This window comes from Equus caballus, chromosome 10 (assembly GCF_041296265.1).
Source record: "Equus caballus isolate H_3958 breed thoroughbred chromosome 10, TB-T2T, whole genome shotgun sequence".
Lineage (NCBI taxonomy): Eukaryota > Metazoa > Chordata > Mammalia > Perissodactyla > Equidae > Equus > Equus caballus.
Window position 1 is genome coordinate 3,947,794 of NC_091693.1, and position 16,509 is coordinate 3,964,302.

The following is a 16,509-nucleotide window of genomic DNA, read 5'->3' on the forward strand; positions in this document are numbered from 1 at the left end:
CTGGAATTGTGTAATACCCAACCTGTGCAACCATACGCAGCAGCCCCAATCCACATCTCCTTAGCTCAAGACAACTTCTCTTTTTCTTTTCTGCTTTTTAAAACCCCCCCATTCTATTTTTTTTTTTTTTTGCTGGGAAAGATTCGCCCTGAGCTAACATAAAGGTGACTTTTTAAGTTCTATGAGGAATTATTGTAAACAGTTACACAGGATTCTAGTGGGTTCTTAAATATTTTATGGGATGTTTATAACAGCTATGTCAGGAGGAAGTTCAACAAACACATTTCTCCAAAACAGGAGAAAGGGGTTTTCTCCCAGAATACCTGAGCTCTCTCTCTTTTCCAAAGGATGAGCTATACACAGTATGCTGAAACTTTCTTCTTTTTCATTGTAGAAAGTTTCTTCAAAGAGAATGGGCACTGAGAGAAGACAGGCGAAACCAGCTCCTAATTTAATCCTGTTTCCTTGTATAAAGACATCCTGGAACAAGAGAGCATCACTGCACCAGCGGCCGCTGGTGACCGCTGACCCCTCAGCCTGGCTCCCGACCGGCATGTCGCCCGAGTGGCCACCGCAGCTCCAGCGTGGTCTGCGGGGACAGGCACACTCCCTGTTGCTTTTTTGAGACTAAAATGCTTTCTTTCGTCTCTGCTCACCCCGTAGCTGTGGCTACACAGCACCCTGATCCTTCTGAAAAGTGGCAGCAGAAAGGCATCAAGCTGCTCCTTAGAGAAGAACACCCGTACCTCCCGGGGAAGGAGAAGGCGGGGCGGCTCTGCTCCCCGAGGCGAGCTCCGCGCCGCGGGGCCCAGGGCAGGCCAGCATGGTAAGCCTGACCCCTCTGCTCTCTTTGTGCATGTGGGGACCCCGAAAGAACGCATAAACTAACAAGTGATGGGCACCTGTGGTGAGCAGTTCCCTGGCAGGAAAATCAGGTCACGCCTCGTGAGCCACGGGGCTGCTGCCCCCCAGCTGGTGGCCTGGCAACCCCATGCCCTGCCCCTCCACGGTGCCTCAGTGCCCACAAGCCCCAGGGGCTAGGTCAGAGGGGCCAAGTGCGGCACCCACCCCAGGAGAAGGCAGCATGGCCCCTCCCCTGACTGGGGTGGGCTGGGGACCACGGCCAGTCCCGACTGGGAAGGGGACCTCCCGCTCTCAGAACCCATCTGCTTCCACTCAAATGATGAGAAAATGCAAGCCCAAAGCTGACATCGACGATGACACAGACGCACACTGTGTGCCTCCTGACCCGAGGCACCGAGAAAGTAAAACACCCTTCCGAGGCCTTCCTGCCCAAAACGCACGCCTACGGTGCACCACGAGGGAACTGAGACCCCACTCTGAGGGGGAGGCAACAGGGCAAAGCAAAGACGTCAGTGTCACAGAAGACCAGACACACCGAGGACTGCTCCAGACTGAGGGAAGCTAGAAAGACCAGCACCTGAAGGCGCTGCATGATTCTGGGTCTAAAAAGAAAAAATGTGTTCTTTGCTATCAAAGGATGTCATTAGTATAATGAGCATAATTTGTCTAAGGACAGTATGTCGGAGAACAGCATTCTATCATTGCAAAATTTTCTGAGTGTGATCACCGTGCTGCAGTCACGTAGGAAATACACACTGTTTTGGAGTAAAGGGACATGCTATCTGCAACTTAGTCTTATTCCTTCTGAAAAATGTTCAGAGAAAGTCATAATAACGTGTGCGTGTGCACATGCATGCGTATGTGGATACTCTCCCTCAGAGAGAAAGAGAAGACGAACATGGCCAAAATGCTAACAGCTGACCAATCCACGGGGATGGTATACGAGAGTTCTCTGTCCTTTACTGAAACTTTCTGCAGGTTTGAGATTATTTCAAAGCAAAAAGTTTTTAAAAAACAAAAGATTCATCCCTGATGTCCACTGTGTGGCCAAGAAACCGGCGAGCTCCCAAGGGCACTGGGATGAACCAGCCCACCCCGACAGGCCTCGGTGAGGACCTGCTGTGCGACACCCCGCTCCCGCAGAAGCCCGTGGCTGGGGAGGGGGCCCAGCCACTCCGCACCCTCCGAGGCCACAGCCAGGGCCCTGCTCACCACCTCCATCTCCTCTCTCCTCAGACCCAGGGGCCCTCCAGCCCCTCCCACAGGGCTGCTGACTGTCAAAGCCATCACTGAACACAGACAGGCGAGGCTCAGAAGCCGATTCTCTCCCCGCCCCCATCCTCGGAGGGAGTGACCCTGGGCGACCCCCAGAGAAAGGAATACCTTTCCATTTAAGGTCTGGAAGTGCTCTTCCACTGGTCTCAGAACATAGGACTCGAACTGACACGCAGACTGAACACTGCTGGACAGGCTTCCTTTGCAGGGTACCAACACCTGGAGAAAAAGAAGTGGGGTGAATGCTAGAGAGATGTATCGTCCACAACAGGATGTATCCAAAGACGCCCCAGCTGGAACTGCTGTGGGGACCCGCCAGCAGAGAGAATGCCTGGGGTCACTCACCACAATGGCAGCAGCTGGGGCCAACTGAGTTAATCTGTCGTGGTTGTGATGGAAGCCGCCGGTCTCCACCCTGGCAGAGCGAGGTGGCACATGGCCTCCTCCGTCTCAGAGCTGCAGAGGGGCGGGCTCGTTCCCACACCTGCTGGGCCCCCGCCACTAACCCCAGGGGCCCCGGTCTATTCTCAAGGGCTCAGGAACGATTCCAGATGACACAGGAATAGTTTGGAAAGTACGGAGAAGTAAAACTAAAAAGTCACACGTAACCCCACCACCTGAATGACAACCCTGCACTTTGAAGACAGTTTCCTCCTCACATTTTCCTGTTGTTGTTTTAGGCTACCTGTGATCACTGTCTGTAATACCAGCCACAGGAACAAGTCTCCTACTGCAGGCTGCCACCCTCACCAGGATCTCTCAGGTGCCAGCCTCTCTCACTGGAGCAGGCTCCATCTGAAACATGCATTTTGGTCCAGACATGGCCGCCACGCTGACCGGGCACCAGCTTCCCAGCTCAACGCAGTGGTGGTGGGAGACGGACTCTCATGCCACCTTCTGCCCTGGCAACCACGTGCGGACCCGCGCTCGGTTCAGGGACTCATGTCTAAGAGGAATCTCCCAGACTCGAGCGCACCTGGCAGGAAGATGACCACGGCGGCCAAGTCCCTCAGAGCCCCATCTCCTAAGCAGCCCAGCACAAAGCAAATGGCTTCTACACTGTCCCCACCATACAGACAAGGAAACCGAGGCTCAAGGGAGTGAAGTAACTTGTCCAGGGTCACACAGCCAGTGAACTCCTGCCACCTTCCTGACCACTGCGCCGTCCTGCTGCCTCCTGGAGCCATGGTGGAAGCACAGCCCCACGCCCGCTGGAGTTCCTCTGCAAAGACTGCGTGAAACTCTGGGCCTTCGAGAGCAGCAGCTGGCATGAGCTTCCTCAGGCAGGGCAGAAAGAGCTGCACGGCCTCTCTCCCCACGGAGGGACAAGCCAAGTCCTTACCACAGGGAAGGGAGGCCCTGCGGCTGGGAGAACACAAGCCTGGCTGTGAAGCGGCCTTGCTCCTCCCCAATCAAGACTGGATCCGGCCAAGATCTGGACTCGACTCCTGATCTCAGGAAACACCACAGGGGACCATGCGAAACACCACAGGGCTGCACCTGGCAGAAGCCCGAAGGCAGGAGCACCGGGATCAATGACACGGATAGGAAAGGAAGAAAACGCAGAAGGGGAGACAGAGCCAAAGGAAACCTAAGGCTGCGGGGATGGTCTCACAGGTTCACACACGTCGAGGCTGACAAAGTCCCCACACTCGGCACAGGCAGGCCATGAGCCACAGTGCAGCTCAGTAAAGTGGGGAGGAAAAGAGACTTAAAAGACTTCTCAACCCAGTACACTGTGTGGATCTCCTCTGGACCCTATTTGAACAAACCAACTGTGAAACAAACCAACAAATAAATTATCAGATGACTCGGGAAATTGGAACAGTGACTAGATATTTGACAAAACTGAAGAATTATTGAGGAATTTTTTAGCTGTGATAATGAGATTGTTGTTACATTTTTTAAGAGAGTCCTTATCGTTTAAAAATACACTCCTTATACCACTCGTCAGCCATGCTGTGGCAGCTGCCCACATGCAAAACAGAGGAAGGTCAGCACAGACGTTAGCTCAGGGGGAATCTTCCTCAGTTAAAAAAAAACAGAAAAAACCCACTCCTAAATATTTAGAGATGAAATCGTATGACAACCTTATATAAATTTCTGGGATTTGTTTCAAAATAATCCAGTGGCTGAGGATGGAGGGCAGGAAGGGGTAGAAATGAGACGTGACTGGCCATTGAACTGAGCACAGTTGAAGCTGGGTGATGGGTGCATGGGGCTCATTATACTATTCCTACTTTTTTATGTTTGAAATTAAACATAATAATTTTAAAATTTTAATAAAAGCAAAACTTAAAATAAAGAAGGAAAATGAAGGCCCTCAGGTACGAGCGTCAGGGCTCCCAGGAGGACTCACGGCAGCAGGGAGCACAGAGAGAAAGAGGGTGCTGCCACCTGAGAGTGGCCATAGGCAAGGGACTGGCACGAACGGACCTAGGGGACGTCTAATGCCCAAACTCAGAGAGGCCATGAGATGGCCCCACTGCCGCTTTATGGATGGAGGAGTCACACAGCCCCACATGAGGAAGGGAACTTCGGAGACCTCCACCCCAACTGTGATTGCATTGTTTACCTGGAAGCATGCTCCTTCTCCACCTCCCTAACTCGAACAAAGCAAGACCAGCTCCTGCTGCACTGCATCCCCATTACCGAGCACATCACTCAGCATACAGGAGGTGCACGGTCAAGATTCGCTGAGCGGAGAGGGAGCCCTCCAACTTCAAGGACCCCCAGTTTTCAGGCAGGCCATGCTGGCCAGAGCATTTCACCGCAAGCAGAAGCCAGAGGCTGGCTCTCTCCGGCTCCATCCGTCTCCACCAGAGTCCTGCTCGGGCAGAGGAGGAGGCGGGACAGGCGGAGGGGGCAGAGCAGCTCTGAAGCTGCCCTGGGGGCTGGGGTCACGTGACCAGGGGCTTCAAGAGAGCGCTTCAGACAAGGTCTGGAGTAGACATCATGAAGTTTCAACAGCCTATGTGGGATACACATAGTTTACAATTAACAAGTAGACCCTAAGGTGGGGACCTACTTATTTCAAAGCTTAACAATAAAACTTTTTATTCTAGCCCTTTTGTGAAGAATTTTTAAAATAACGGTAATTAAAGACAAGACAGTAGAATAAAAGCAGGAATCAGCATCCGTGCCACCTACTCCAGGGTGCCCTCCTGACTCCTCCCTAGGCTGGGTTAGGCATTCCTCCGGAGCCTGTGATGACTTCTGTCCTCACACGCATTCCTCTGTCCTGCAAACAGCCTGTTTCTGGAGTTCCCTGAAGGCATGCCGTGTTCCCCACTCATCCGTGTAACCCTGGAGCCCAGCACAGGGCCTGGCACACAGGAGACGCTCAGTGAATGTTTGTTGGATGGATCCGTCCTGAAGGAATCCTGAGAACTGGAATATGGCCCTCCATGCCCTTAGCGGGGCTGTCCGGGTATTTTACTGGAAAGTCAGTTCTTTGGAACTTGGAAGACATGCTGCTAGATTCCCAGGCTAGCCCTCAAAAGCCTGCATACCCCATAATTAAAGGACCGCAATGAAAGGACCAAATTTAATCTCCCCCTGGGAAACCTGGAGGACTTTCCCCCGACGCCCCATGGACAAGAGCCCCAGGGATGCAGCAGGCCTGCCCAGCCTGCTCTGAGAAGCCACAGTGCCTAATTAGCCAGATGGTTGGAAGAACAGGCGCGACTATGAGAAGCAGTGCGTGGGCGTCACGGGCCTCTGGGATTGGAATCTGGGGAACATGGGGAACGAGCTTCCACTGCCAGTCAGAGAGCAGGTGACAGCTGGAGGCACCTGGCCGGACGCAGAGGCATCCCCATCAAAGGAGGGCTTGGGAAGGCCGGGAGACTCAGGAGGAGGTGGGGCAGCAGTCAAGCTGTACCCTCAGCTGCCACACACACCGTCACGCGAGGACAACGTAGCCCGCAAGCTTGGCGTGCAGGCAGAGATCTGAGAGGCCGTTAATTCTCGGGGACACACATGTTTAAAAGTGGTGATTTCACATTTTTAGAGCCCAATAAAGGACTCTCATCCCCAGGGCAGATTCAAGGGCGGCCAAACGTGGCCCAGCGCCCAAGGCCCATGGAAAGAAATTTGGCATCTACCTGCTGAGGCCACAAGGATCCCATAGAGGTAGCAGAAAGGATAAGAGCTCTTCTAGAAGCACTAGAATACTCTATCATTCAACCAACACTACTACGGATCAGACAGGAATGAGGCAGTGCTCCCGTCACACGGCCAACAGGGGGCAGGAGCCAGCCAGCGACATCTGACTGGGCTGAGAGGACAGCACAACCAGCTCCTTCTCGCTGCTGACTTCTGCAGAGAAGTTGGCCTCGCTGATTCAGAGTCCACCGAACAAGCCCGAGCAAGGCCAGAAATTCAGGGCTGCTGAATGTGGGCCCAAGCAGCTCCTCGTGGCTCCTGCAGATCTCAGCAGGGGCTGAGTAAGGGGCCTAGGGTACCACTGGGAGCTCGGGATGGACAGTTTAAGAAGAACCTCCCATTCCTCAGTGTACCCGAAAGGAAGGTGACCACGCTGCCACAGTTCTTTCTCAAACTTCCCCTTCCGCTAACGTGAGCTCGAGTGGGACTCTGCTACTCGCAGCTGGAAAAGCACCCACTGGGTGATAGGAGCCGTGGAAAGGACTGGCAACAGTGGTGAGCAAGACAGACAGGCCCCAGGGAGCTCCCCGACAAGTGACAGAACTCACTCCACAGCGCGGCATTTTCAAAAAGCAAGAGAAGGTGACATATGACAACACATTCCTACCTAAGTGGTATTCAAAAAACATCACAAAACAAAGATGGCAAGGACATATTTCTCAAATCAGGTCAGGCCCGCCAGTTAACATGACCGTGTGCATCCTGTTCTTTTTCTCTGTGACACTTAACATTACACATTCACCCAGAGTGCGATCACCTCTCCCACTAGAATGTCAGCTCCGTGAGGGTAAAGACGGAGATGTATATTCATATTCTTTGCTGAATCCCCAGCATCAGACAGTGCCCTGCCTGGGGTCACATTTAGTAACCGTGTGAAGTGAATCACTGACAATGAATGTCTTTGGTGAGCTTTACGAGATTTTCATTTTCTTCTTTGGAAACAGCTGTACTTTCTAATTTTTTCATAATGAACTTTATGACTTCTAAAATCCAAAGTAAAACAAAAATTCTGGGAGGGGCCAGCCCGGTGGCGCAGTGGTTAGCTGCACACATTCTGCTTCGGTGGCCCAGGGTTCGCTGGTTCAGATCCCAGGTGCGGACATGGCATCGTTTGGCAAGCCATGCTGTAGTAGGCGTCCTGTCCCACATATAAAGTAGAGGAAGATGGGCACGGATGTTAGCTCAGGGCCGCGCTTCCTCAGCAAAAAGAAAAGGATTGGCAGCAGATGTTAGCTCAAGGCTAACCTTCCTCAAAAAAAAAAAAAATTCTGGGAAAAATATATGAATCACAAAGCCAATCATAAAAATTGGAAGGGACTTTAAGAAACCAGGCTCCTGATGGCAGAGGGATGGACTGGGTGAGGTGAAAGCCAGTTCCAGTTTCCAGAGGCAGCTGAGAACCTGAAGCTAACAACATGAGCTGACTTCTCCTTTGGCTCAAATCCTCGGCCACCAGACTTCGCTGAGTAAAGTCACACCACTCGGTAAGAGAAGCGGGGACACAGCGTGAGAAGAGGACAAGACACAAAAGGGAGACAGAGGACTCCTCAAGCAGAAGCCAGAGGCGGACGGCACAGAGGCACCCAGCACACTGTGTCTTGTGGTGCTGTGCAAGTAAGATGCCTACCAACATTACCCACTGGGACCTGGAAAGACCTGCCAGGCGGGGCCTGCCCTCCCTCCAGGCAGCAGGTACCCAGCGCCAGGCCACCGTCTCTCTCACATGCTTCTCTCATTCCTGTTCCCCGGCTGCCCCTGTGGGCTCTTGAGGTTGTGGCCTCTATTACATAAGTTCTTTCACCACAGCTCTTCCCCTTTAGGAAATGCCTTTGAAAGCAACATACAAATGTGCTCCCACGTTCCCTTATTCTCCGGGAGTGAGCACCCACCTCACAGACGAGGGCTCGTGAGGCCCTAAGGAGGAAGATGATTTTTGCCTCGAGAAGCCCTCACCGTCAACATGGAAACAGAAGAAACAGAGGTGAATACTGTGAGACCAGTGTCAACAGGGCTGAGAGGTCAGAGAAAGGATTACACCCTGGGCCAGGGCGGTCCCAGGAGGCTTCCTGGAGGAAGCAGCTCACGGTGGTCCCTCCGCTCATCCACATACAGAGCGTGTCTGAGGCTTCTTACACTGAACAGTCTGACACTGACTCCCTCTGAACTTATTCTGCTCTGAAGTCCACCATACTTCCAGCCTCGTCAGCACCGCTCGGTCCATGCCTAAAGGAGAAGGACAACCCTCGGGATCCATGTACTTACAATGCCATGGATTTGGGCCACCTTGCTGCACAAGTCAGGACGCCACTTCTGAAGAGCCAGATAGAAAGGATTTTTCATGAGATCTTCATCATACAGAGCCATATGGACTTCAGATGGGACAAAGTGAATCTCCTGGGACAAGGGAGGAAAAAGCAGTAAATGACCACTTTCGCATTTATATAACACATAAAGGTCTTGATCTGGCAATTTCTAAAAAGCATCCCCGACTCGTATTACTCTACTCTACAGACTGAACACTCCATCAGGAATTACCGAAGATAACCCACCAATTCCAAGACGTCCTTTTTCTGATTCAATGTACAAATCATGTGCAGAAAATCTTCTTGAACTCCAAGTCATTGCAACAGTAAAAATGGCTACTTTTAGAAGAACCTACAGGGCCAAAATTATGACCTTTTAAAGATATGCACATATTTTTAATGAAATATTTTAAGCATACAGAAAAGTAGAGTTAATTATGCAAACCCACTGCCCAGAATTAACAAATCTTAACACTTTGCCACCTTTGCCTCAGATTTTCTGTAGGAAATAGAGTAGAGTAGACTGGAATCCCCCTGTGCCCCCCCGACCCCATCCTCTCCTCCCTTCAGAGGCAACCACTCTCCTGAAGTTGCTGTACATCCGTCTTGCCTATGTTTCTAGTCCTTTAACACTAACGTCCTCATAAATAATATAAAATATTGATTTATAGGCATGAAAATGTACCTAAATGGTACCACAATATAAGTATTCTGGGACATAGCCTTTTCCTTTTTTTTTTTTAAGAAATTTTTTTTTTTCTGCAGGGAAATATTCACCCTGAGCTAACATCTGTCGCCAATCTTCCTCTTTTTTTTGCCCCCATCCCCAGAGCCCCAGTACATAGTTGTATATTCTAGTTGTAAGTCCTTCTAGTTCTTCTACATGAGCCACAGCCACAGCATGGCTACTCACAGACGACTGGTGTGGTTCTGTGCCTGGGACCTGAACCTGGGCTGTCCAGGCAGAGCGTGCCAAACTTTAACCATTAGGCCATCAGGACTGGCTCTGGAGCATACCCTTTTCAATCAACATGTTTTCAAGTTCTATCCATACTGATCCATACAGCTCTCATTCATTCTCTAATGTCTACTGTGCAGTGTACTAAGTGAACATGACACAATTTATTCATCTAATATCCCACGTTTAAGTTGCTCCCACATCTTCAGCGTTACAAACAATGCTGGAATGAACAGTCCTGTACCCTACCGTGTTCCTTGAGCACGTTATCTAGGGATGTCCCTAAGAGAGGCACTAAGGAGCATCCATCTGCACCGTCACCGGATGCTGACAACGCTGGACCACTTTCTACCTCCATGAAAAGCACATGAGCATTCCCATTCCTCACATCACATCCTAGCCACCACTCCTCAGCACTGTCTCATCATCTCACTTCTGCCAGTCTGTGAGCATAAAATAGTACTTTGCTGTCTTTTTCATTTCTCTAATGAAATTAATCATTTCCCTATGTTCAGAAACTACCTTATCATATCTTTTGCCCACTTTTCTAATGAGTTGTTGGCCTTTTTCTTATGATTTAGAGTTCTTTACATATCTGGATACTAAAAGATGTTGTAAATATCTTCTCCCAATCTGTGACTTGTCTTTTCATTTTTTCAAATGTCTGTTTTCAGAAATAGAAATGTTTGATTTTAATGTAGTTGAACTTGTCAATCTTTGCCTTAATGGTCAGTGTTTTTTGGATCTTAGGAAACCCTATTATCTGGCATGCCCCTTTGCAAAGTGACTTCACCATTCCCACTATCAGAATTCACCACCCCTTGAATCTGAGCCAGCCCTGTCATTTGCTTTAACCAACCAACAGAGAGAACTGATGCTCTGTGATTTCTGAGTCTCAGCCCCAAGAGGCCTTGCAGGTCCCACTCTCATTCTCTTGAGAGTGGCACCCTGAGAACACCGTGCTATGAAGAAGCCCCCGGGATGAAAGACCACAGGGAAAGAGAGAGGCCCAGGCGCTCCAATGAGCACAGTCACCCCGCCCGCTGAATGTAGCTACGTGAGTGAGTTCAGGTGACACCAGCAGAAGAACCACCCTGCCAGCCCACAGAATACTAGGAAATAATAAATTGCGGCAGTTTCAAGCCATAAGATTTGGACTGGTTTGGTATGCAGCAAAGAGAGCTACCTAAAATCACATCCTTTCCAACTCCAAGGCCATAAAAATAGTCCCTATAATTTGTAAGAATCTTCAAGTTTTTCATTTTCGGTCTCTGATTCCTCTTTATTTTTATATATACAACAAACTGAGCACCTAAACATGGTAAGCTGTCTTAGCCTGCTCAGGCGGCTATAACAAAATACCACAGAGTGGGCGGCTTAAACAACACTTATTTCCCACAGCTCTGGAGGCGGGCAAGTCCAAGATCGAGATGCCAGCAGATGTGGTTCTTGGTGAGGGCCCTCTTCCTGGGCAGTAGACGGCCATGTTCTCGCTGTATCCTCTCGTGGCAGAGAGAGAGTTCTCCTGCCTCTTCCTCTTTTTATAAGGGCATGAATTCCATCATGAGGGCCCCCCTCCTCATGACCTAATCGAAGCCCAATTAGATCCCAAAGCCCCACCTCCAAATATCATTACAGGGAAAGATTAGAGCCTCCACATAAGAATTCTAGGGGGGACACAAACATTCAGTCCACAGCATAAGCCAACCGTCCCATCATCATCTTCTGAATGTCTATCCCTTCACACAGGCTGACAGTGCTCCCCAGGTCATACTCCAAGTTTCCATATGTTTGGCCTGTTTCTGGGCTCTACTCTGTTTCAATGGTCTAGACCAGTGCCATCCAACAGATATCTGTGAGAAATGTAATTACATATACATTATGCATAATTACATATGTGATTTTAAGTTTTCTAGTAGCCGCATTAAAAAAGAAACAGGTGAGATTAATTTTAATAATATATTTTATTTATCCTAATATATCCAAAGTATTATATCTTCAACATGTGATCAATATTTAAAAATTACTACTGACATATCTTACATTCTTTTTTACTCCTACCAGGTCTTCAAAGTCTGGTGTGTACTTTACATTTACAGCACTTCTCAATTCATACTAGCCATATTTCAAGTGCTTAATAGCCACATGCGACTAGTGGCTATTACACTGGAGAGCAGGGCTAGACCATATTATTTTCCATGACTATAGCTTCATAATAAGCCTTGCTAACTCACAGAAAAAGGCCTCCTTCCTTGTTCTCGAAAACTGTCTGGTTATTCCTAATTCTTTACAATGTCACATGAATTAGAATCAGCTTATTAATTCCATGAAAAATCCTGTTGAGATTTTTATTGAAACTGCACTAAATTTATGGACTGGAGAGTCAACATCTTTATAATAATGAATCTAATCATCCATGAATATGGTACGTCTTTCCATGGATGTCTTCTTCTATGTCCTCCAATTAAATTTTCTCCATAAATATCACAGATCATATACAACTTTTATTAGATATTATTTATATATTCTGTATAGATTTGCTCCTGTTGTGAATGGGGCCTCCATTGCCCCTGCTCCCCTTACCACACATCAGTGTGGTTTTACTGAGTTATGACTCTCTGAAGGCTCGGACAGCATTTTTTTTTTTTTTTTTAAAGATTTTATTTTTTTTTTTTCCTTTTTCTCCCCAAAGCCCCCCGGTACATAGTTGTATATTCTTAGTTGTGGGTTCTTCTAGTTGTGGCATGTGGGACGCTGCCTCAGCGTGGTTTGATGAGCAGTGCCATGTCCGCGCCCAGGATTCGAACCAACGAAACACTGGGCCGCCTGCAGCGGAGCACGCGAACTTAACCACTCGGCCACGGGGCCAGCCCCTCGGACAGCATTTTTTTTAGCAATAAAGTATTATTTATTAAGGTATGTACATTGTGTTTTTAGACATAATGCTATCGAATACTAAATAGACCACAGTATAGTGTAAACATAATTTTTATCTGCACTAGAAAACCAAAAAGTTCATGTGACTTGCTTTATTGGGATATTTGCTTTATTACAGTGGTTTGGCACTGAACCTGCAACATCTGAGGTGTGTCTGTATGAAAAATGGGCACAGAAAAGGAATTAGAGTTCTAGCCATGTCATTCCACCTCTCTGAGCCTCCATCTCAGTCTGTGCAACGGAGAATATGAGTACCTGTCTTGCAGGAGGATTCCCAGTTACATGCCACCTACACTATTTTTGCCACACTGCATACCTGCTGGCCCACACGGTGCCTTTGAGAGAATTAGAAAAAGGCACCTCATCTTCCCAGCACCACAATCCTGTGCCAGGGCACATGGCTTGGTAAGCAGCTCACAGGCTGTATCAGCCTGTTTGCCAACACCTCCCCTCCCTTGGGGCAGGGCACCTGTGCAATGAATAACCTGCACAACTGTACACAATGGCTCTATTGCTAGCGTCTGACCTTTTCTTTTAAACACCTACTCCCTTCTAAAATGTATTTTAAAAAGAACCCTATTACTACTTTAAATGGAAAAACAGCGTCACTTCCCATAAAGAGAAGATAATCTTAAAATTAAAAATTATAAAAACATTTGACATTATTTAGAATCTTGCTAGATACCATTTCCTGCCAAAGGTTCTGAGCTTGAGCCTGAGGCCTCTTCTCTTCATTAAAAAGAGAAAATTCTCAACTATTAATGACTACCAAGTAAACTCATCCTTGATAGAATCAGATGAACAAAATATGAGTGAAAAATTGAATTACTTTTTCACTATTTAATGATATTCCAAAATGCCTCTTTGGGGAAACACCAGAACAGTATGGATAAGGGCACTATAAATTCTACCCCTTATGGCTAATGATAAAGACAGCCACCATTCAAGAGCACCATTGGTCCAGGCACTGTGATAACTTCTATACATCCTCATCCCATTTGAACGCTCATGATAACTACAGGTAACTAACTATAACTAATGCTCACAATAACTATAGGGATCATTAGCTCCTTTTCACAGATGAAGAAACTGAGGCTCAGCTGGCCAACTCGAGGTTACACAGACATCAGAATTTATTCTAACACCCATCCCTTTAACCACTAGACCCATCATGTAAAATAAATACACCTGGATTAGGGGTTATCTCATGAGCCACAGAGGCCCAGGTTCTATACTTCACTTCCCCCAAAGGAAAAGTCCCCATGGCAGACAGCCACACAGAATTCCCTCAGCCTGGCCTGGCCGGACTGTCTGGGCTGCGGCCCCCCTGGGGACTGCCTAAAGGAAGCCCCTCAGCTCGGCAGATCCTCTTAGGGCAAAGATCCCAGCAGGAAAATGGCTCCGGATAATCCCTGCCTGGACCCCAGAGACAGCTCGGCAACAATTCAGAGATGAGAATTGTTGAATTCAATTATGACCAGAGCCCAGATAATCCTTTTATGAGCCCCCACCACAACAAGTGGATAATGTGATTTTGCTGGGACAGAGTCACAAGAAAACAAAATTCTTCCTGGTTCCTGACATAGCCGGTTCTACATGGCAGAGCGTAAAAGTAAAGATGGCTGGGCCAAAAAATACACGACAAACAGGACGAGATATGGTCAGATTAAAGCTGGGAAGGGACACTCCTTCTGCTCCTCAGGCAAGACGCTGGCCGAGCACCAACACCTCTGCCCCCAAGATGGAGGTACTAACAACCTAGCTGGGAGGCAAGGAATGGGCATCAGAAGAGTAAAACAAATCTAGAACAGTGCTGGGAAAGGGAAGGACCAGATAGGGAAGGGAGCAGCAGGAAGGGAAGGGGGTGGGCAGTGCGGGAGGGATCCCTGGCAGGGACCAGAGCAGGGCCAGAGGTTCAGGAAGCAGGAACAGAAAACCTAAAGGTAAACTTTTTTTGACGGGATGAGAAGATGAGTCCAGGGAAATAATAAGAAGCCAAACAGAGAGGGTCAGAGAGGGAAGGCCCTGAATGCCACATCAAAACATTCCATTCAAATGCGTCAACTGTGTCAGCACGCAAGACCCCTAGCAAGCATTGCTGGTGAATGGAACAGAGCTTGCTGTTTTTCAGTCCCAAGTCACCTGCTTTCTCTTGGACAGCAGTCCTCCAATGACTGAACCCTCTGTCCAGGAGCAGGGCTTCAAAGAGCTCTGTCCAGCACTGCTCTCAACCTTTCTATCCAGTGTTAAAAATATATAATAATCGCATACTATCCGGTGCTTAATGCCAGAGTTGAACTCTCTGGGGTACACAGATATTAAATATGCATAAATATTTATATATATACAAATAATATAGGGGTACATGCTTAAAAATAATTTAATATCCTGACAAGTTTACTTGTAAGAATTTTATATTTGAAAAATAACATGCAAAGTAAACTGACTTTTCCTTGTAAAAATGGAAAGACGAGTGAACTCTCTCATAAAACTCCTTTAAGAAAAAGTTCCACCTCTACCTAAGCTTAAATGATGGAGTGATTTACTGAAAATCCAGTGAAGCTAGTGAGAGATACCAAATGCCCCTGAACATGAGTTATCTGAGGTTACTCTCTGAGCAGGAGAGCCAGGCGAGGCCTCAAACCAGTATCAGGCGTTTCAGGAGACAGTGTGGACACTCGTGGTTTTGTGGTCTTCAACCGTCCTGCCAGCCCGGATGAGTCTGAGCGGTCAGGGACCATCTGGTGACAGCATGCAGGCTGGCTCTGCAGAATCCAGCACAGGAAAGTCTGCGCCGTGCAGAGACGCGCTCCCTGCTGAAACCTGACTGCTGTGGCTGCTCCCCCTTCCAGAGCCCTGACCCACGACCCTGACCAGGTATATTTTCCAACTGATGAGCAATATTCTCCAGCTGATTTAATTTGTAATTCAGAAGGAAAACGCAAAAAGGGAAAACTTTCTATTTATCTATGTGTAATACCAAACGGAAGCAATCTGACGACGTAATGTATGGTATTACAGTCACGTGTGTCCTCTGGCCTGTGTTGTCTATGGATCCTGTCCATATTTTTCTCAAAGCTCTTCTTCAAAGCACGCAGACTGCCCCGGCCACCTGGGTCACTGTAAGTAACCAGTAACTGTGCATCCACTTGAACAAAATGATAGCGGGGGGTCAGAGGAGGCTCGAGTTCCCAGAGAGGGATCATCTCTCACAGGAGCTGGAAATCCACTGGCCTTATCTAGGGGAGGTGATGGGCTGGCCGCAAGCAGCCATGCAGGCACCGGCACAAAGCCAGGAACAGAGTGCCGGCTCAACACAGCGACAGCTGGAATGTGGAGGGTCACGGAGGGAGAGAAGGGCTCAGGGCTGGAAGAGGGGTGTGACCCCCGGGAGAGGAGGAAAGTGTGAAGGAGCACAACTGTCCTCAGAAAGCCACTTCACGGCTCTGCTCCTGGAGTCGCAGGCAGAGCCACCAGCACCCATCTGCCTGCCAGCATCTTGGGCAGAAGAGCAGGAGCTCCACGGGCCACTTCCCAGTGTCTCTCAGGTGTGGAAGCAACTCCACGACAAACCAGGTCTGGGTTCCTCAGGTCCGAATCCTTGCTAGGTCTGTATCTAGCATCACAAGGTCACATTCCTCTGCTCCTCTAGGAGAGGATGAAGTCTGTGGACACCAACCTAATCCTGGCAATTCATAAACAGGGGGAGAGCCGTGACACAAACACTAACAGCACACAGACGTGTGCACGACAAGCATCCAGCAGCTGCCCTCACAGGGCAACACAGTCCAAAACTCAAGACCTCGACCTCAGCCCTATGCAGACACTACTGCTCACTCCCCCAGCAACCCTGTGAGGCAGGATTATTTCAGGTGACAAGCCGAGGTGGAGAGAGCTCACCCAAGGCATCTACCAACTTTAGAGCCCCAACTGCTTTCCTGCCACTAAGGCTCTTCAGAAGTATGTTTCTGCTCCCGTCCTGCACTTCCTCCTCCGAGGCCTAAG

The 16,509-nt window shown here is 48.7% G+C and overlaps 1 protein-coding gene across 5 annotated transcripts in view; it reads right to left on the reverse strand.

Moving 5' to 3' along the window:
- Positions 1-16,509, reverse strand: part of ANKRD27 (ankyrin repeat domain 27) — a 46,998-nt gene that overhangs the window by 29,165 nt on the left and 1,324 nt on the right. For 2 of the 5 annotated variants that reach the window (XM_070224002.1, XM_023649479.2), the window contains exons 2-4: positions 8,569-8,700; positions 2,248-2,358; positions 324-480 (exon numbers count right to left, since the gene is read on the reverse strand). In XM_070224002.1, coding sequence (XP_070080103.1) covers positions 324-480; positions 2,248-2,358; positions 8,569-8,670 — 370 coding nt within the window. In that variant the 5' untranslated portion in view covers positions 8,671-8,700. Of the gene's footprint in view, positions 1-323; positions 481-2,247; positions 2,359-8,568; positions 8,701-8,855; positions 8,984-16,509 lie in introns of those variants that run through there. The other 3 variants (XM_070224001.1, XM_005596122.4, XM_001489718.5) reach the window with 3 other exon arrangements.